The sequence below is a fragment of the Anarhichas minor genome, unplaced genomic scaffold, assembly GCF_050575085.1.
Source record: "Anarhichas minor isolate MPS153535 unplaced genomic scaffold, ASM5057508v1 ptg000040l, whole genome shotgun sequence".
Taxonomy (NCBI): domain Eukaryota; kingdom Metazoa; phylum Chordata; class Actinopteri; order Perciformes; family Anarhichadidae; genus Anarhichas; species Anarhichas minor.
The window spans coordinates 2,962,550-2,981,382 of record NW_027466486.1 but is presented as its reverse complement, the minus strand read 5'-3'; the positions used below and the strand labels follow the sequence as shown (position 1 = coordinate 2,981,382).

At 41.4% G+C, this 18,833-nt stretch overlaps 2 protein-coding genes across 4 annotated transcripts; both read left to right on the top strand.

The window, feature by feature from the left end:
* The first annotated feature begins 2,302 nt into the window (after positions 1–2,302).
* Positions 2,303–6,816, top strand: LOC142968530 (E3 ubiquitin-protein ligase TRIM21-like). Of its 2 annotated transcripts, none has more exons than XM_076108432.1 (2): positions 2,303–2,934; positions 4,746–6,816. In XM_076108432.1, the coding sequence occupies exon 2, from the start codon at positions 4,755–4,757 to the stop codon at positions 6,396–6,398; it is 1,644 nt and encodes a 547-aa protein (XP_075964547.1). In that variant the 5' UTR covers positions 2,303–2,934; positions 4,746–4,754; the 3' UTR covers positions 6,399–6,816. The 2 variants fall into 2 exon arrangements, with proteins under 2 accessions (XP_075964547.1, XP_075964546.1); XM_076108431.1 differs by having other exon boundaries at positions 2,304–3,081.
* A 511-nt stretch (positions 6,817–7,327) lies between these two features.
* On the top strand, positions 7,328–18,705 carry LOC142968047 (transmembrane protein 87A-like). Of its 2 annotated transcripts, none has more exons than XM_076107767.1 (20): positions 7,328–7,448; positions 8,396–8,453; positions 9,503–9,600; positions 10,567–10,683; positions 10,808–10,855; positions 10,990–11,031; positions 11,430–11,556; positions 11,687–11,748; positions 12,162–12,345; positions 12,457–12,556; positions 12,691–12,784; positions 14,080–14,153; positions 14,297–14,403; positions 14,819–14,877; positions 15,020–15,123; positions 15,215–15,291; positions 16,199–16,263; positions 16,380–16,432; positions 16,713–16,743; positions 16,870–18,705. In XM_076107767.1, exons 1-20 carry the CDS (start codon positions 7,338–7,340, stop codon positions 16,909–16,911), a joined length of 1,653 nt encoding a protein of 550 aa, XP_075963882.1. In that variant the 5' UTR covers positions 7,328–7,337; the 3' UTR covers positions 16,912–18,705. The 2 variants fall into 2 exon arrangements, with proteins under 2 accessions (XP_075963882.1, XP_075963883.1); XM_076107768.1 differs by lacking the exon at positions 7,328–7,448 and adding an exon at positions 9,752–9,767 and having other exon boundaries at positions 8,393–8,453.
* Positions 18,706–18,833: the final 128 nt, after the last annotated feature.

The window sequence follows — 18,833 nt, the reverse complement described above, 5'->3', positions numbered from 1 at the left end:
CATGAAGCTTGCGAGTGTGTTTTTCATTTCTTTACATGATGTAATATAGCAAGAGAAGAAGCTGCACAAGGGGTTGCACATTGTTGCAGCAGGTCGAGCACTCCAGTACCTGCAAATAGCAGAGGAGGGCGCCGTTGTAACAGCAGCCGAGAGCCACGCCGTGCTGCTGTTTGTTTGGTGGGGCCCTGTGGTTGTCATGCAGTGGTTTGATGGCTTAAAGGTGTGGAGTAAAAGGTATGTATGCAGCTCATGACCACAAGATCGTCTCAGATGGCTCTGCTATCTGCACAACGTACAGAAAGTCACCTTGTTACAGAACTTGTTTCCTACTGTAATTTTAAATTCACAAAATTAATTTCTGGTTGTAGATGTGTTGCTAAGGCCACGCATCTGTTTCATTGCATTTCATTTACTTTATTTATGAGAATACCTCAAAACATTTCTGTTCCTGTGGCAGTGGGACAGCATGCTCATTTTCTTTCTTTGCAGTATCACCACCATGCAAGTCTTTAAGGCTGTTCTAGGCAAGAGTTTATCTTAAAATACTCCCGTTATATCGGTTTAAATACAGTATGGAAGAGAGAACCCGGTAAAGACCTTATACATTTTGCCCAAAAGAATATCTGGCATTTGAAACAAATAGAGTTGGGGCAATCGTTCTATATATCAAGTTATCATTAAACTACATTCTGTTTTCTTCACCATATTTTTTGTATACCCCGGTGTGTTTTTACCTCGTCGATGAAGCAGCTACAGTGTAGAAAATGTTAAATACCTGTCATGTCAGTGTGTGTATATGACTGACTGTGAGAGATCACTGTAGCTCAGTAGCATCTGACTGGAGATAAAATGATGAGGGGAACTGCCAACTCCCACCAGCAGCAGGGCCAGCAGCAGGGCAATCTGGGAAAGGCAAACAAGAACAGCATGCGGCTCAGATGTGTCCTCGCGTTTACTCTTTTTGCTTCTTCCAAACCGTAGGAGGAGGAGGAGGAAGGTAGGAGGAAGACGAATAGGAGGGATGGGAGTTGAGGAAGGGAGGAGAGGATTGGAGGAGACGAGTGCAAGAACACAATTGTATCTGACTATCGTACAGCTGGAGAAAATTTGAGATCAAAGCGAGGTCTCACAGGATTTCAATGGAAATCACAAAATTGCATGAAAGCATGAGTTTGAAAAACTGCATTCATCTTTTCCATTTAGAAACACACTTCTGAGGAAATTCCTCCAGCTTAATGATAACTTACACTTGCGATGGTTTTGCTGAGCATCCGTCACTCGGACACACGGAGAAGACCGCAGGTTATTTATCACAGACGTGGTAAAATTACACTGTCAACAAATCCCTCTGGGCTCACACAACATGTGTCGAGAGGAAACCCGGTGATCCTGGCCCCAGGTGCTGTGAGAACAAGAGTGTGTGTGTAGGAGGTAGAGAGAGGAAATTACCCTTTCACACATGCAAGAACACTCATCAACCTGTCATTATGCTCAACCTCGATACTGTATATAAGCCTGGACATCAGATCTGAGACCAGCAGGAGGTGTGATATGAGGGCTCTCAAGATCCTGCCAAGTCCAAGAGGTGGTTTCTACCACAAAGCGGTTCAGGCTAAAAAATAGTGAACACCAGCTATTACAATATTCCAGACCCAGAGGTTTTTGTTTTGTCTGGAAAATAGTCATAAAACTGAAAGGTATTCAATTAAAAATGATATGAAACAGAGAAAAATAAGCATTTTTAGCCGAACTATCAAATTGACTCTGATCCACTACTTTGACTGAAATTAGATTGCAATTAGATTTGATACACATATTCGTATTCATTCGGATTTATTATAACTTTGGTGCTGACTTAATTTTACATTTTATGTGTAGCGCCACTTTCCGCTCAAATCTTTCCAATACTTTGATTAAGTAACAAAATACTGGCATTAGCAAATGTTAGCATGCTAACAAGGTAAAGTAAGATAGTGCACGTGGTACATATTTTACCCGCACAGCATCTGCATGCTAACATTGTTATTGTGATGCTGGTGGTAGCGTTTAGCTCAAAGCACCACGGTGCCTCAGTACAGCCTCGCAGAGACACTATAGCAAGTCTGTAGACTCTTCAAGGTTTCTGTTCATCCTCCAATCACTTCAGTGCTGGTTTTAACAAAAAAAAAAGAATGTACTTATATACGTTAATCATAGACACAGGGAGAAGAGGGTGCAAAGTGTCACATCAGACTAATTTTCATGTTTAATTGCACTATAATAGGGAGTTATTAAATGCCCTTATGTTGTTGAAGCTGCTGGAAGCATTTGAGGAGAAGGGAGTTTACCAGACTGTTACCCTTTGGCTTAAACAGGAAAAAAGGGCATGATTGATTCACCAAGATCATTTTCGGAGATCCAGGCCCAGGCTCAGAGGCCTGGCTGCCTCATTATCTACCCCAGCGCAGAGGCTTCCTCCTGGGCTTGGAGTCACTGGTGAATACAAATGCTTATGGCAGCAGCTCTTCCTTTTTTTTTTTTTTTCTGCTCACACACTGGATCCTTATTAGCAATTACAGCACCAGAGGGCCTATTTATACGCATGTGCTGAGATGCGGCGCTGCAGTGGAAACAGATGCATCCAGCAGCACTAATCAACTGCAGCCCAGTAATGGCAAATGAGATAGGATGGAAGGAAGGAGGAAAGGAAGGATAAGAAGGAAGGAATGATAGGGGGAGGGATTGCGAACAGAGGGAGTATCTGAGGCAGCCACGCATATTCAACCAGAGCAATGAGGACCAGATTCTGCTCAGTAACCACCACAAGGCCTGGCTGGTCATCTGCAACGGATGAAGCTCTTCTCTGGAGGCTCTGGATTGATGCGTTCAGCCAGACTCCAACAGGACTGAACCCGCTCCCCGAGTTCACATTTCTCAAGGCAGGAGGTTGTACGGGTGCGTGTTTAACCAAATTCACACGCTGGATTTTATTTGGCCAGTGAAAGTGAAAGTTAGTCTGAGCAGAGCTGCAGTCGAGACAAGTCTCTCTGTTTCTCTCTAAATAAACATTCAAGTGAATCCAGCAGTCTCTGACAAACTCTGGTGAGTACACTGTTCTACAGAGAAACTCAACATTTGGTGAAAAGTGAGTTCAAACCAGGATCCACAACAAAGAACAAAGTAGCAGATAAACTAGGCCTGCTAGAAGCTAACTAGCCTAGAAGCTAACTAGCCTAGCTGCTACTCCCTTTGGATTGTCCAAACACAGAGAACAGCATCTGATGTAATGTGTGGATGTATTGATTGATTTTAAAGAGATACAACATTGATGTTTCATAACTTACATAACTGTTCTATACTTTGGTAAATATCCTTGAACTGTAAAGCCTTTCCTCTAAACTTCTCTGTCTCTGTAGTTCCTGCTGTCTGTGTTTGTGAGGAAGTTCAGAGCAGATTAAAGTAAATGGGGACGATATTGTTGATTGTCATAGTGTTCAACCAATCAGATCTTTAGTTTGACATGTTGGGCGTATTCTTTGACTATCAGAGCCTGCGTGCCGGCCTATAATGACGTCAGCATTACATGCCGCTCAGTGTCTGTAGCTTTGCCGCGAGGTGCAGAGTGTGCTGTGATTGGTCAGTGGGCGAGCACGTGACTATCGTGAAACGAAATTTAACAGCCAGCAGAGGCTGATGGGTAGTGAATCACATCACGTGATGCAGCTCAGCCAAAGTGGTAGAAATATGACTTTATAACAGTCATTTATTATGTTTATTATTTATATTTGTTTATTTAATTTAGCTTTCCATAAATTGATCTCTGGAGCAAACACGTTTGAAAACGCTCAACTTTTACTTTGAAAAAGCTCTCGACTTCCTTTCCTCACTTTTCATTATTAAAGTTGGAGAATGGAACAAGCTGACGTTTTGCTGCGCAGAGTTTCATTGCACGTGTTCATTCAATGAGACAACACAGACAAAGAGTTAACCGCGTTCAGGCAGCATCGGCTACTGAAGAAGGAACTCACACGTAGCAGAATACATTTACATGAACACAAGTAGACCAATGAGATCATTAATACTCAAACTGACTGAACAATGAACATGGATTATACTTCATGCACGGACCCGACTCACACAGGAAGTTCAACTCAGTGCCACAAGAGCAACATTTAGACTGAGGTCCAAATATGTCACAGTAAATAGTGTTTAATATTAAAGAGGAATTAAAAATGTTAAGGCTACTTACAAACTATATGAATTCACTCCAATAATATACAAGCAGCAGGGTTCAAATTTAATTTATTATGATTTTACTTATTAAATTGTGACATTAACAAGAACCAGAGGGCCTGTGATGTAATCACTGCAACGCTTAAACCAACAGTAAGTGTATCATTGTTTTGTTATTACTATTATCTAAATAACTACAGTAACAGCAGCTAATAGTCAGGGATCAGACACAGGCACCCTTAAAAAAACAGCAAAACCACAGGAAGAAAAGAAAGAATGATCCAGAAACTGCATTCAGGTGTCACGGTGACAAAATCTGTCCACAGACATTAAAATTCTATTTTGTAAGCACCTTTCTAAAGTACTCAAACCCTCTTCTGTAATAGTTCCCTCTACAGTAGGCGTCTCCAGGACACATTTTACGATGATGACACACACAGAGACCCACAATGTGAAAACAATACCTGACACACTCTGTTGCTGCTGATAAAGATGTAATAACAGTTTTGTTTTTTCATTGTTTTTGTCCTCAGAGTGTAGATATGTCTGCTGCCAGCTGTCTGCTGACTGAAGATCAGTTTCTGTGCTCCATCTGTCTGGATGTGTTCACTGATCCAGTCGCCATACCATGTGGACACAACTTCTGTAAAACCTGCATCACTAAACACTGGAACGTTAATGTCCAGTCTCAGTGTCCAAACTGTAAAGAGGTGTTCAACTATAGACCTGAGCTGCGGGTCAATACTTTCATCTCTTTGATGGCTGCTCAGTTCAGACAGTCAGCTCAACAGAAAGCCAGCAGCAGCAGCTCAGAGCAACAAGCTGCCAAACCAGGAGAAGTTCCCTGTGACGTCTGCACTGGAACCAAACTGAAGGCCCTGAAGTCCTGCCTGGTGTGTCTGGTCTCCTACTGTGAGACTCACCTGGAGCTTCATTTGACAACGTCAGGTCTGAAAAGACATCAGCTGATCGACCCTGTGGAGAACCTGGAAGGCAGGATGTGTACGAAGCACGATAAACAGTTGGAGCTGTTCTGTAAGACCGACCAGATGTGTGTCTGCATGCTCTGCACTGTTTTAGACCACAAGAACCATGATGTTGTTCCTCTGAAAGAAGGATATGAAGGAAAGAAGGCCAAGCTGGGGAAGACTGAGGCTGAAATTCAGCAGATGATCCAGAAGAGACGACTGAAGATTCAGGAGATCAAACACTCAGTGGAGCTCAGTGAGGAAGATGCAGACAGAGAGATAGCAGATGGTGTTCAGGTCTTCACCGCTCTGAAGGAGTCTGTTGAGAGAAGCCAGGCCGAGCTTATCGACACAATCAAAGAGAAGCAGAGAAAGACAGAGAAACAGGCTGAAGGCTTCATCAAAGAGCTGGAACAGGACATCTCTGAGCTGAAGAAGAGAAGCACTGAGGTAGAGCAGCTCTCACGCTCTGAAGACCACCTCCACCTCCTCCAGAGCTTGAGGACCCTGAACACTGCTCCACCCACCAAGAACTGGACAAGAGTCAGAGTCAGTCCACCTTCATATGCGGGGACTGTGAGGAGAGCTTTGAATCAGCTGGAAGAGACGCTTAGTAAACAGATGAAGAAGCTGTTCGAGGTCGAGCTGAAGAGGGTCCAGCAGTCTGCAGTGGATGCGACTCTTGATCCTGATACAGCACATCCCAACCTCATCCTGTCTGATGATGGAAAACAAGTTAAAACTGGTGATGTAAAGAAGAAACTCCCAAACAATCCAGAGAGATTTGATCGTTGGGCTAATCTTTTAGCAAAGAAGAGTTTCTCTTCAGGAAGATTTTACTTCGAGGTTCAGGTTAAAGGGAAGCCTAGGTGGGAGTTAGGAGTGGCCAGAGAGTCGATCAACAGGAAGGGACACATCACACTGACTCCTCAGAATGGTTACTGGACGATATGGTTGAGTAATGAGAATGAGTACATAGCTCTTGCTGGCCCTGATATCCGTCTCTCTCTGAAGTCTCAGCCTCAGAAGGTGGGGGTGTTTGTGGATTATGAGGAGGGTCTGGTCTCCTTTTATGACGTTCATGCTGCAGCTCTGATCTACTCCTTTACTGGCTGCTGCTTCACTGAGAAACTCTACCCATTCTTTGGTCCATGTGATAATAGTGATGGTAGAAACTCTGCTCCTCTGATCATCTCTCCTGTCAATCACACCAAGTAGAACAAACACTTGATTTTCTACAGAGACTCTTTCATTTAATGTAACAAATCTATATTATAGTTCCGGGAAATACCAACTACAGGAAGCGGGTAGGGGGAAGTGAAGATATGTGTTGCTGTGTTTATTTAGATAAATGATGGTGTTTATAATTTACTTTATTTATAGGCATTATAATTAGATGTTAACTAATATGGATACTTGTGGTGTGGGTAAAATCATGTAAATATTTATTATACATATATGTTTAGCACTATACTTACCCGTAGATGGCAGGGCTGGTCCAATTAGCTGGACCAGGTGTATATAAGGGCCTCATTTTGTTTGTGTGGGAAGAATTAGTGGAGGCAACTAGACACTGGTGTCAACGTTGGTGCGATGGTCGAATTTTAAAAATAAAAGAAGTGTCTTCTGAAACCTCTCTGGACTCCTGAACTGTTCATTTGACTCCATGGCCACTCGGGCATGTTTACAAATGTACTCAGGAATAAGAAGCATTTGAACATTCCTTAACCCTCTTTTTATGTTGCGGGTCAAATTGACCCGTTTGAAAATTTAGAAAAAATATTTTCTACTACTTTATCTGTATGAAACTTATTCTGCTTGTCTTAATTAGTGTAATCAACGTTAAAAAAAAGGTTCAAATCAGAACCATTTCTTTCTTTGAAAATGTGAGACAAAGTATTTCTTACTCCCTCCCACCATGTTTCTCTCACACAAGTGCACGCACGCACACACACCTTGTTCATTGTGCTCATCTCTTGTTAATTTTTGTAAATGTCTGTTTCTTAACACTATAAATAAACATAAGTAAAGCGACATGCTAGTTGCCTTTTGAGTGTTCTGTCGCCATCTTGTGGTGACGCTGTGAACTCCATCCGGACGCACCACGGAACTGGAGGCGGATATGAGTCTGACCTGTTTACGGTAGTAGATGCGCAGATGAAGATGCCAGATGCACAGTCGCATCCGTTATGTCTCCTGTTTTTTGGGTTGTTTTTCTGTCTCGGCACAGCAGCAGAGGTCTCCGTGTGGAACGTGGAGATCAACTCGGTCAGTATTAACGTTACACCTCCAACATGGGCTTTTTTATTTTACGGTTATTACACAATCTTCAATAGCAGCTGTTAGCCGAGGAAGCTAACTAGCTCCTAGCATATATTTCGCTGTATAATCCACCTTGTAGTCACTCTATTCTTCTTTGACAGCTCTGGTTTTGCTTTTCTGACAATATAAACTTCTCATTCTGAATGAGCTGCAGGTAATCTGTCTCAACGTTGTGTGCATGCGTGTTACAAAGGAAAAGGGCATCTACAAAAAGACATGTTATTAAAAGAAAGGAAGGCCATTCTGTCAGAAAAACATGGTTAAGATAAACTCAAACTATAGTCTAGTCTTGACAGAAAGGGAAACATTTATCAGAACAAGCTACAGGTACATTTACTCAAGTACTGTACTTAAGAGTAGTTGCACGAGTACATCCACTTTGCTCCTTTGTACTTTTACTCCACTAGATTCCAGAGGTAGGTGGTGTACTTTTACTCCACAACATGTATTCTATAACTTTAGTTACTGGTTACGGTGCATATGAAGATTAATAATACAAAATATTATCAACAAATACATTATGAATTCACGAGCTACTCAGCAGATAAAGTAGTATAAAATTAGCCCCACATTTACCAGCTTCAGCATTAATATACATACATGCATAATATACATTATTCTGCACAATAAGTACTTTTACTCAGTACTTTAAGTATTATTTTGAAGCCAACAGTATTGTACTTTTTACATAAGTACAAATTTCAATGCATGAATTTTACTTTGACTAATTTCTACTTTTACCTAAATAGAATATCTAAGTACTTCTTCCACCTCTGCTACAAACTAATATGTGATGTGGTTTTAAAGAAGGCAGAACAATCTTTAAAAAACTAAAATTGTTGTACTCACTTGATAAGTTGATAAGAACTGATTTGTCTTTGTTGTGTTTTCAGACTCAAGATGTTGTGTTTCGCAAGACGCTGTACACCAACACCACCATATCCATGAAGTGTACGTAGTCTGACCTCTTCATCATGTGTTGTTTATGAAGCATTGCATGATTTATATAAATAACTGCTATTTACAAAGAACATGTGTCTGATAAGTGGAACATTTACTGTAACATTCAGGCCCTGACAGACAGTCACAGGAACGTAGCACCCGTCCTTTAGGTGTTTATTCTGGCACTTGTTGTCTTTTCAGTGGCAAACTCCACCCATCAGACTCCCAAATTAAAAAGCTAAAACAAACAGACTTTGTGTCCTCCGTGTCTCTTTACTTTTGAATTTTATGCAGTTCAAACTTCCTGTGGGGACGATTCTCTTTTTTTCAATAAACCTCGCGCAAAATTAAAAAAACAGTAGCTCGATTATCACAAGAACTCAAGAATATTGGGTTGAAATGTCAGCTCTTATTCAAGCCCTACAGCATCTTTTTATGGTTCTCAATGGCTAAACGCCAAACATTACATTACAGTCATTTAGTAATTTTACAATTTTTATTGGTTAGTTTCAGGAATCTTAACATTTTAAAGGTAAAAATTCACCCTAAACTCCGAAACACAATGTACCTTTTATTTAGTGCTATAGCAGTCTTGCTAAACTGTACCAGGCATAACCTAGATTATGATATTGTCAGCATATTGGCAATGGAGTTTGGTAGGAGAGAAGACACAATCTATAAGATTTGATAGTAAATGTCAGATTTTGTTATCTGCCCTTCAGAATAAAAGACAATTTCTTCTGGCTAGAGATGTCAGGTTGCATCAGCATCCACCAGACATAAAATGAGAAATCCTTCATACTGTAAAGGAGGAAGAGACGCTTATTTCTACTCCCACTTTAGACCAGGATGCAATGTTGCAACATAACTTAAGGAAATAGCAAAAGTCACCCTTTGAAATAGAACTAGATGACGGAGGTTTGGGGGGGGGAAGTATGTACACAAATGAAAGTAGATGACGACACACTGAGTAAGTCCTGTAACAGCTGGGGTTATTAGTAAGGTCTCATTATTGTCTAATAATCCAGAGCTCCTCCCTTTGTTTTATCTCCCTGCAGTCCAGGGTGACGCAGCGTCATGTGATAAGAGCCTGGCCTTCAACATCAGCTGGTACCTGCGCTCCTCTGTTTGCTACAATGAGGTCTTCAACACACCCGTGAGTAGTGACTTTTGGCTGTTGATGTCTGAATGAAAATGTGACATGTGTATACATGTCACATGTGTATGTTGTAAAGGCTTTCCGTCCAGCTCAGAGATGTCGAGATACTCCAAAGACTTCACATATTTCCTTTTTGTTTGTCGTTCAGGTGCATCTGCTTCTTTGTGAGTTGAATCAGTTTGAAAACTCGTTTGCACACTCAGGTACTGTAGATAATATGGTAGATAGAAATTGGGCTTTGTGGATTTTGTGCAGGAAACGTTAATCTGCATCTTCAAGCTTTTAAGCTCTCTTCACTGTCAGGAAGTTAATTTCCTGGACTTTTCGCCAGTTCAGTGGTTCTGGCTTTACATTCAGCATCAGCAGTCTGTCAGTCAGAGCGGCTGCTGTGTTCTTGGCCTCGGGCTCCTCTTCCATCTCTGAGCCAGCGCTCGCTCTTTCTCCAGAAACGTCTCAAACTCAGCGGCTGCTTCTGGCTTTGATGAGCCTCATTGCTGTCGCCGTCTTTCTCGAAGCAGGGGGTCAAACAGCGAAGCTGCATCCAGGTCACCTGTCGCCCGACCACATTCATTCAGATGTGTGTTGGAAGTTCAGTGTCTTCTTCTGTGAGGCTCCAAAAAAGAAAATACATTTAATAATATTTTTAAAATTTGAATGGTAATACAGTAAAGTTAGTGAATTGTTAATCAACAAACTGACTACTTTTCCTCTACCGGACCCAAATATCTAATTTAAACTCATTTGTCATCACTCAAACATCTGCACATTACCTTCCAGCTGTCATCAATAGTGCACTGACGAGCTAATGTGCTGATCAGACGTGAAGCTTATCCACAAGTCCGCCTTTGTCCGCCCACACGTTTTACACATATCAAGCCTTGTCATGTGTAATGTTGCCACATCTCAAGGGAATGAACTGGCTGCTCAGCGTGACCGATGTTCCACCTCTCTGTCCTTCTGCAGGACAACAAAGCCATGAACATGTTTGGTATGGACCACATGTTGAAAGACGGCTGGAATGGCTTCTACACTCAGGGCTACATGTACTTCGACAACTGCTCCTATCTCTTCTTACCCAAGGTTTGTGACCGAGACAACAGCGTTGTCTCACTACCAATGGCACATTAACACAAAGGGTCGCACCGGTAATCATCGCTATGTAAATACAGTGTGTACATTCATATGTCTTCATCCTCTCACTTAGGTGTATTATGCAGACTTCAACCCGTATCAGCCCCTCACTAGCCCGAAGGTGAGTCACTGATCCAGCTGATGTAAAAGGGATTGACCGTGCTGAGCATAATATCTCAAAAATGTATTTGTGTGACTTTAACTCTGGCAAACTCTATGAAGCATTGCTCACTGTGTTCTTTGTTCTGTGTTCAGAGTGACCCTTCCAATCAGAGCCTCATTTGGCCGGACAAGCCGGTAAGACATGTTGTTATTACTTTTTATGCAAAGGTCTTTAAATATATATCATGGTGGGATTTTTGTTTTTTGTATTCTCTCTCAATACTCTTGTGACGGTAGGCTCCTCGTGGCTGTGATCACAGCTATCTCTGCTGGCTGTGGGTTGAGCTTTGGTGGCTCCGGCATCAACGTGGTTATTACGAAGGATATTAAATATGTCAGCTGCACTGTGACTACTAAAGTAATAGAAGCATTTGAAGGAACCCGGTGTGCGTCTATCGGACATAACGGATCTCATATCTTTCAGGGGCTTCGTGCTACGATGTCAAACCAAACGACCAGATATTGAGCTCGGTGTGTGTGAACATAAAGATTATAAATAAAGGAAGTACCATAACCGCTGTGATTCTCTGCAGGATATCAGCGCAGTGGCCAAAGCTTGGGACGACAGTCCATACATGTTCATAGTGAAGGTGCAGCCTTTGTTCCACTCGGTTGATGATGAAGACATCGTGGCCGAGCAGCTCGGCTTTGCTTTCACAAGTAAGAGACGACGTTTCACTCCGGAGCCTTTAGAAGCTCTCACAGTTATTCAGGAGATAGATTAGTGAGGACAAAAGGGAATACAAATCTGACAATTGAGAATTTAAAAAGTGAATTTTTATTTTCCCAGTGAAAGTTGAGATGAAGGGACCACATGACTACTCTTCTCCAGCAGACTGGCCCCTGATGATGGTATGTACACTACAATATGTAAAGGGAGGGGTTTTTAGATTCAGAAAATGTCTTGAACACAATTGACATGGTTATTACTAAATCAGGGACAGAAATTGTATTAATAACTGACATTACAGTCTGGGGAAAACAGACGTAATAATAGTTTTGGAATTGAAACAGACTGAACATTCAACAAATCTCAAGACAACATCCAACTCTTTCGTAAGCTTTCAATCACATCTTGTGGCCTTCCTCAGTGGAAGTGCTCGGTGTAAATGTTTACCATCTATCTATATTGATTTCATCCTGATTGTAAATAAATAAGCGTGAATTGGACCGTCTTGTTATTGGTGACATCATACCCCGACCTCGGTATGCAGCTTTAACTGTGATTTCAAACCAGACTTTTCTCTCCCTCCCGTCCGTCGCAGTTCTTCATGGTCATGTGCATCGTGTACGTGCTGTTCGGGGCTCTCTGGCTCTTCTGGTGTGCCTGCTACTGGAGGGATCTGCTGCGGATCCAGTTCTGGATCGGTGCCGTCATCATCCTCGGCATGCTGGAAAAAGCTGTGTTTTACTCCGAATATCAGAGCATCCGTTACAAAGGAGACTACGGTCGGTGTATTTCATTTCACATCTGCTTGTTTGTGCAGCCATGTTGTTTTCTGTTTACTTCAGTCGGATATATAATCATCATTTTGTTTACGTGTTTTTATCTCTTCACAGTTCAAGGTGCTGTGATTTTTGCTGAGCTGCTTTCTGCTCTTAAAAGATCTCTGGCCCGAATCCTGGTCCTCATTGTCAGTCTTGGCTATGGCATAGTCAAGTAAGTTCAGACTTTTATTATTTGACTACTGATAGTTCTCATTATTCTTTACCAAATAAAACCCAGTAGGGGACTTGCTGCTTATACTCTCGTTTCAATCATTTGTTTGTGTACTTGAACGCTCACTTCTTTAGGCCCAGGTTAGGTACCACAGTTCACCGGCTGGCAGCTGTTGGGCTTCTCTACCTGCTCTTCTCCTCTGTGGAAGGTGTGCTAAGAGTGACAGGCGTAAGTATCATTAATTAATAAACTCCAGCTAATAAACAGCTGTTATTCTCAATATTTCCTTTAGCATACTCTGAGAATCAGATGCGATGTAGGACGCAGTGACAGTTTCAGATAATTCATACAAATACATAAAAGGTAACTATCCTCTAACCGTCTAAATTGTCCCGGTTGTAACTCCTCTCATGTTCTGTCAGCGCGAACATCTATGACAAATATATTGCATCTTTTTTTTGGGCTGCTTCACAATAAAAGTGTTTAGCATTTTAATGCTTTTATTGTGAAGCAGGAAATGTAGCTAAAGAGTGAAAATAATTAAAAACGGTAAATGTCGGATTTACATGCTGCATCATTTCCTGTGAATCCCTCGTGTGTGTGTGTGTGTGTGTGTGTGTGTGTGTGTGTGTGTGTGTGTGTGTGTGTGTGTGTGTGTGTGTGTGTGTGTGTGTGTGTGTGTGTGTGTGTGTGTGTGTGTGTGTGTGTGTGTGTGTGTGTGTGTAATAATTATAATTATTCATAATCAGCATCAAACAGCGAGGTTTAGTTTCATGATTACGACTTAAAGGCAGCACAGTTGCATCGTGTCGGCTTTAAATGGCAGCACAGGAAACACTAATCTATATCAACCAAACCACCCAGCGAAGATTTACTATTTCCTCTGGATGAGAGAGGAAAGAGATTCAACACTTAGTGTCGCTTTCCTTGGGCGGCGCTCTCTCGCTGCTGTTTAGGAGACCATTTCTATTCCACTTCTAACTCTTAATTCATGATCTTCTGTGGCTGCGCATGACTTTCATCCAGGAGAATATAATGAGCCCACTGCATTTCAACTACTGCAGATGGGACATTAGCTGTTGCAGCCTCCACAGATTCATTGAAGCTGATAGCGGAGGTGTATTTTTACATAAAAATCTTGCCTGGTGCAGCTTTCAAGGCACTCAGTATAAATACAGTGGATTTGAGTGGAGAGAGAGAAGGTTATGCAGGGATGCACTCTCTGGGAGGCAGACAAGTGATGGTAATAGGGAATGACCTAATTGATGGAGAGTGGTATTCAAAAGCAGCCAAAGACACTGCAGCAACTTCAAAAAGATATGGAAACACAGTTGTATACAAGCACACATGAGATAAGAAAGACGGTAAGAACAAAGGAACGAGGCTGTGCAGTTCGGTGAGTGTTTAACGAGGCAGCTTCAAAGAGAGGAGACGTACATCTTCACCACATCTTATGTGACTTCACGCTCTGGGCTCGTGTTGCGTCTCGGTTGTAGAATCTGACTCTCGTCTTGTTGTTCCAGGGTTTCTATGGGACGGTCGCCCTGGTGGCTAATCTCAGCCTCTCCCTTATTGACTCCTGCGTCATGTGGTGGATATCCTTTAACCCCAACCAGCAGAACACCAAACCACTCAGAGCAAGTCCAGGATTTGCATATTCAGAAGCGCTGCAGATATAAGCTTTTGATTGTGGTTACTTGAATGTATATCCAGTGTGTTCTCCTTAACTTGCATCCACATTTTCATCAGTCTGTCTCAAACCACTCGTCTCCTGAAGCTCCGCAGAAATATAGTGAAACTCTCTTTGTATCAGCACTTCACCAACACCCTCATCTTCTCCGTTGTCGGTGAGTAGCAACGGCTCTAGTAGAGCTGTGCCTTCATTCAGAAACGGCTGCTTCATTACGGGTTAGTTTGTTGTTTACAGTACTTCTGCATATGTGAAACAGTTGTGTAAGGTAGTTAACTATTCCTTTAACACGCACAGTTTGTCCTGTACTGTGCGGACTGTGTAAGTATCTGCTAAGTTACAGATGTCTCTTTCCAAATGTACGTTTATGGGGAAAGTCTTTTTGGGGCTCATAGTATCACAGGACGAACCCGGAGATTGTAATTCCACTGTTTGGCCATTATGAACATTTTGCTTCAAAGCTCAGCGCTCTTGCCGGGGGCTTGATTGACACGTTTCCTGTGCTGTTTCCCATCATTTGCATATTGTTTACGGACATCAAAACAAGACCGGTGTTTACTTTGTGTCCACAGCTTCCATCATATTCATCATCTGGACCACCAAAGTCTTCAAGCTGGTAGACTGCCAGACGGTCAGTTTGTTTTCTGCTCTGTTATTGATTGATTCTAGTATTGCGTGTCCTGTCCTGTTCCCACCTTGAGGTTTCTGTTTCTTGTTTATGCCTTCCAACCTGACAACATCATCACTCTTTTCTATTTGTATCCCTTCCACAGGGTTGGAGGGACTTGTGGGTAGACGATGCCTTCTGGCGTCTCCTGTTCTCCACCATTCTGCTGGTCATCATGGTGCTGCTGCGGCCCTCTGCTAACAACCAGAGGTCAGAGTCCAGCTGGAGCACATCCTGGAGCCCAAAAACCAAGTTGACAGTGTTTAATTTTTTTTTGGGGGGGGTTCTGTTTTTCTCTCAGGTTCTCCCATTCTCCTCTGATTGATGAAGATGATGACGAGGAAGAGGCCAAGGAGCCAATGCTGAGTGACGCTTTTGGTAAGACTTTCATTGCCAGACCAGCCAAGGGTTATCTAACAGTCGCTTATCATTGCGTACGCCTTGAGTGAGACAGTGTTTACAGTACTAATAGACGGGGTGGGCTGTTCCGTCTGTACAGTTCAGATGCAGAGAAATATATTGACTTTAGACCAACGAAGGCAGCGAGTCTTAGCCAATCAGAGGCAGAGTAGGGCGGGTCATGCTTTCGCCATAGCCGGATCCGTGATTTAGCGACAAAGGACATCCTGTTTCTTTTGCTATTTTTGACTGAAGAGTCTCTGGTAATTATGATTGATGGAGCAATTGTTTAATGTCATCTATTGTCAATGTCAACCAACACTGTCCAGCCAGCTAACCAGTACTGTCTTCTTGTAAACATATCTAATATGCACGCTGAGTTCAATTCAATTTAATTTGTATAGACCAAAATCACGAGAAAGCACAAAGACTCTGGGGAAGAAGCATAGTTAGTAATGTGCCTTAATGGGACCAGTATCCCATAAAATATCCAGTAGAAGCTAACATTAATAGAGCTAGTTATTGTATGTTAATATAGTTTAGAGCTGCCTGAAGACAAAAGCCAGGTTTTATTTAGTGTGACTGGTTTATTGTAGATCCCGGGGCCTTAAGGGCTGCAGGGATGTTTGTCACATTAAGTCACTAAATATGGAAACTCTTAAGTGAATATATTTAGTATTCCTCCATATTTAACCACTGGGGCTTTGTTTTGTAGTACCTGGTTCTACTGGTTCTACTGAGGCCATGATCTGAATCACTCCGATATGTGGAGGACACATTCATTGAGAAATGTTATATAGTATGAATGGGAATTTGAATAACCTTGTTATGTTATGGTCTTATTATTGGACATTGGACTTCTATCATTTTCTTTTATTTCTTTTAGAGGGAATGAAGATGAGAGGATCAAAGCCGGACTCTAATGGCTCCCAGAAACTGTTGAGTAAAGAGGTGAGTTCACTGTCTTCTGTCAACATCTCTCTTCTTTTAGCCGTTTATTCCCCCCCCCCCCCCACACACACACACATAACTTAATCATTTGTTATTTCTAAACTCTGCTTTGCCAGGATGAAGACTTAAAATGGGTTGAGGAGAACATTCCTACAACTGTTGCTGATGTGTAAGTAAAGTCAACTAAAACTTTCACATTTGCTTAAAAACAAATATTGCGTTACCTGGAATTTGTGAGAATAAGGTATCGTCTTAAAACAATAATCCTTCTTACTTTGACATTGTTTCAGCTTATGTCAGCGTATTAAAGTAGCTTACAGTACCGGATCAAGATATACTGTTAATACTCACATTGCAACAAACAAGCTTCATAGATTATCTTCTAATACAGTTTGACTCTATGAATGCATTCACTGCCTCCTTCTCTGTGTTTTCTCCTCTCTATACAGAGCTCTCCCTGCAATGTTAGATGAAGAAGAGGTAAAGGGTCCTTTTACTTTCCCCCTGCTAGCCCCATGATTTCCAATCACATTTGTGTGTGTTTAAAATCATCCCACAGTCACATTACTGGACATGTAATAATCTGTGATCTCTCTTTTTCTCCAGGAAATCCTGAAAACCAAGTTGGAGAGATCTAAAATGGAGTAGAAGTGAATGCAGATGATGTGAGACTGAAAAGAAAGCAAATTTCACTGAGGCAGCAATGAATGCGTTCTGAGTGATTACCAAAAAAAAAAAGAAAAATGTGGGCAAACCCAACTGTTCTCTCCAGATATTTTACATTTGAATCTTTATTTCACACGTGTTGTGTAACACTGTAATGAGCTCAAAGAAGCTTGAATAGTGTGTTTATATTAAGGCAAATCTGTGCAACCCGTAGTTGGATGGGTCGGCTTGGAGGAGGGTGACTAATGCAATAACACAGCAGAACACTTGTTTCAAAGATTTTTCTTTAATTTCACAAACTTGGCCAAAATCAAGCAGAAACTAGGCAATTTTACACAATGCCCTTGTGGAAAATAGAATATTTGTCAAAATCATGTCTTATTGTTTCAGACGTTCCCCACACGCTTTAAATTCCAGAAACCTGATGGGTCTACTTTGTGGGACTGTGAGAACTGATTCTAAATCTGTTTCGAGATGAGATTCGGATGTTTGTACGAATGGAAACACGGGCTGAAAACCCCAAGTTATTGTGCGTAATAAGATTATATTTAAACCAACACAGCTTCGGACACTTGGACTCAAAGTTATCTTCAGCGATGTGCTGTGCCATACACTGTAAATGTAGAAAAACAATGCTGTTGTCAACAGGTGTTTTATTGCGTCACATATCTAATGGGTCACATGATGACATGCATCTAATATACAAATGAGCAGGCGACTGTATGGTATGATTAACCATTTAGCCAGATAACTAAAAACAATGCTTTTACTTAGTCAGTGAAGATTTCCTGAGCTCATTTCTTATAGCTGCACCAACAAATGATACATGTCTTATTGTTAACGCATGACTAACACGTTGTTGTCTGGCTAACTGAGTAATCCTCAGTAACTTACCGTTACTCTATGGAAACACGGCTGCATCGGTGGATATCGATACTTGAAGCGTATCACAGTTGTCGGGGTAAAAACACACTACATTTGTGTTTTGGGGGAGTCTTGAGTTCACAAGAACGCATTGTTTTCTCGGCTGGGAGAATGTAACTTTATACTATCGTAAACACAGCGTCGTCAGAAGAGTTGCACCAGATTACTTCTCTGAGATGTCATCTTCACACAGATCAGTTCAAGCTACTGAAAATATGACTCTAATATTGGTGATTTTCAAGCTTTTACTGACAAATGAAAGACTGCTCGGTCCTCAGCGAGTGAGGGAAAATGTATGACCCGTATTAAAAAATATATTCCAGACCCGTGTTTTCACACAGTCACGAGTCTAGAATTAAGAATATTTATTATGACATATTTAGCTTCTCACATAACCGCAGTGTTTTAGGTCCACTTCATTTTTAGCTACTGAATCACAGAATCCATTGATAAGCTTCACAGATGTGGTATGGGCTTAAATTCAAATACACATTTCATTGACTGAATGTATGTAATTCTTTCTCAGTAGCACAGGGTACATGCTTAAAGTTATCATTTGCATTTCACTGCAATTACAGATTCCTTTGAGCTTATCCCATTCACACTAAAAGTAATCTTGCCTTATGTGGCAGGATTATATCCCCGTCCGTGTGCAACCTACTGCAGTATGTGTGGATATTCTAAATGTATTAGTTTATGTTTTTTTTTTTTTAATAAGTGTTGTTGAGGATACCTTATTTTTAAGAGACTAAAGCCCTATTTCTGGATGTGAGTCTGCAATGTAATATTAAGCTGATGATATTGTATGGCTTTTTGCGTATGTCCTGCAAATAAAATTTATATTGAAACATGGTTACAGCGTCAGTTTTTGTGTGGGCATTTAACACAAATAAATTTAAGGTGTAGGTGCCTATTTGTAAGCATAATGTACTGTTTGAGGTTTAGAATGCTCTTTAATGCAATTTGTGTTACCTTTTACT

Bases quoted from the DNA above. Each gene is read 5' to 3' on its own strand.
- LOC142968530 (XM_076108432.1), top strand. From the start codon at position 4,755: ATGTCTGCTGCCAGCTGTCTGCTGACTGAAGATCAGTTTCTGTGCTCC.
- LOC142968047 (XM_076107767.1), top strand. From the start codon at position 7,338: ATGAAGATGCCAGATGCACAGTCGCATCCGTTATGTCTCCTGTTTTTT. The intron at 12,346-12,456 runs GTCGGTGTATTT...ATCTCTTCACAG, and splicing joins CCGTTACAAAGGAGACTACG to TTCAAGGTGCTGTGATTTTT. The intron at 14,404-14,818 runs GTGAGTAGCAAC...TTGTGTCCACAG, and splicing joins CCTCATCTTCTCCGTTGTCG to CTTCCATCATATTCATCATC.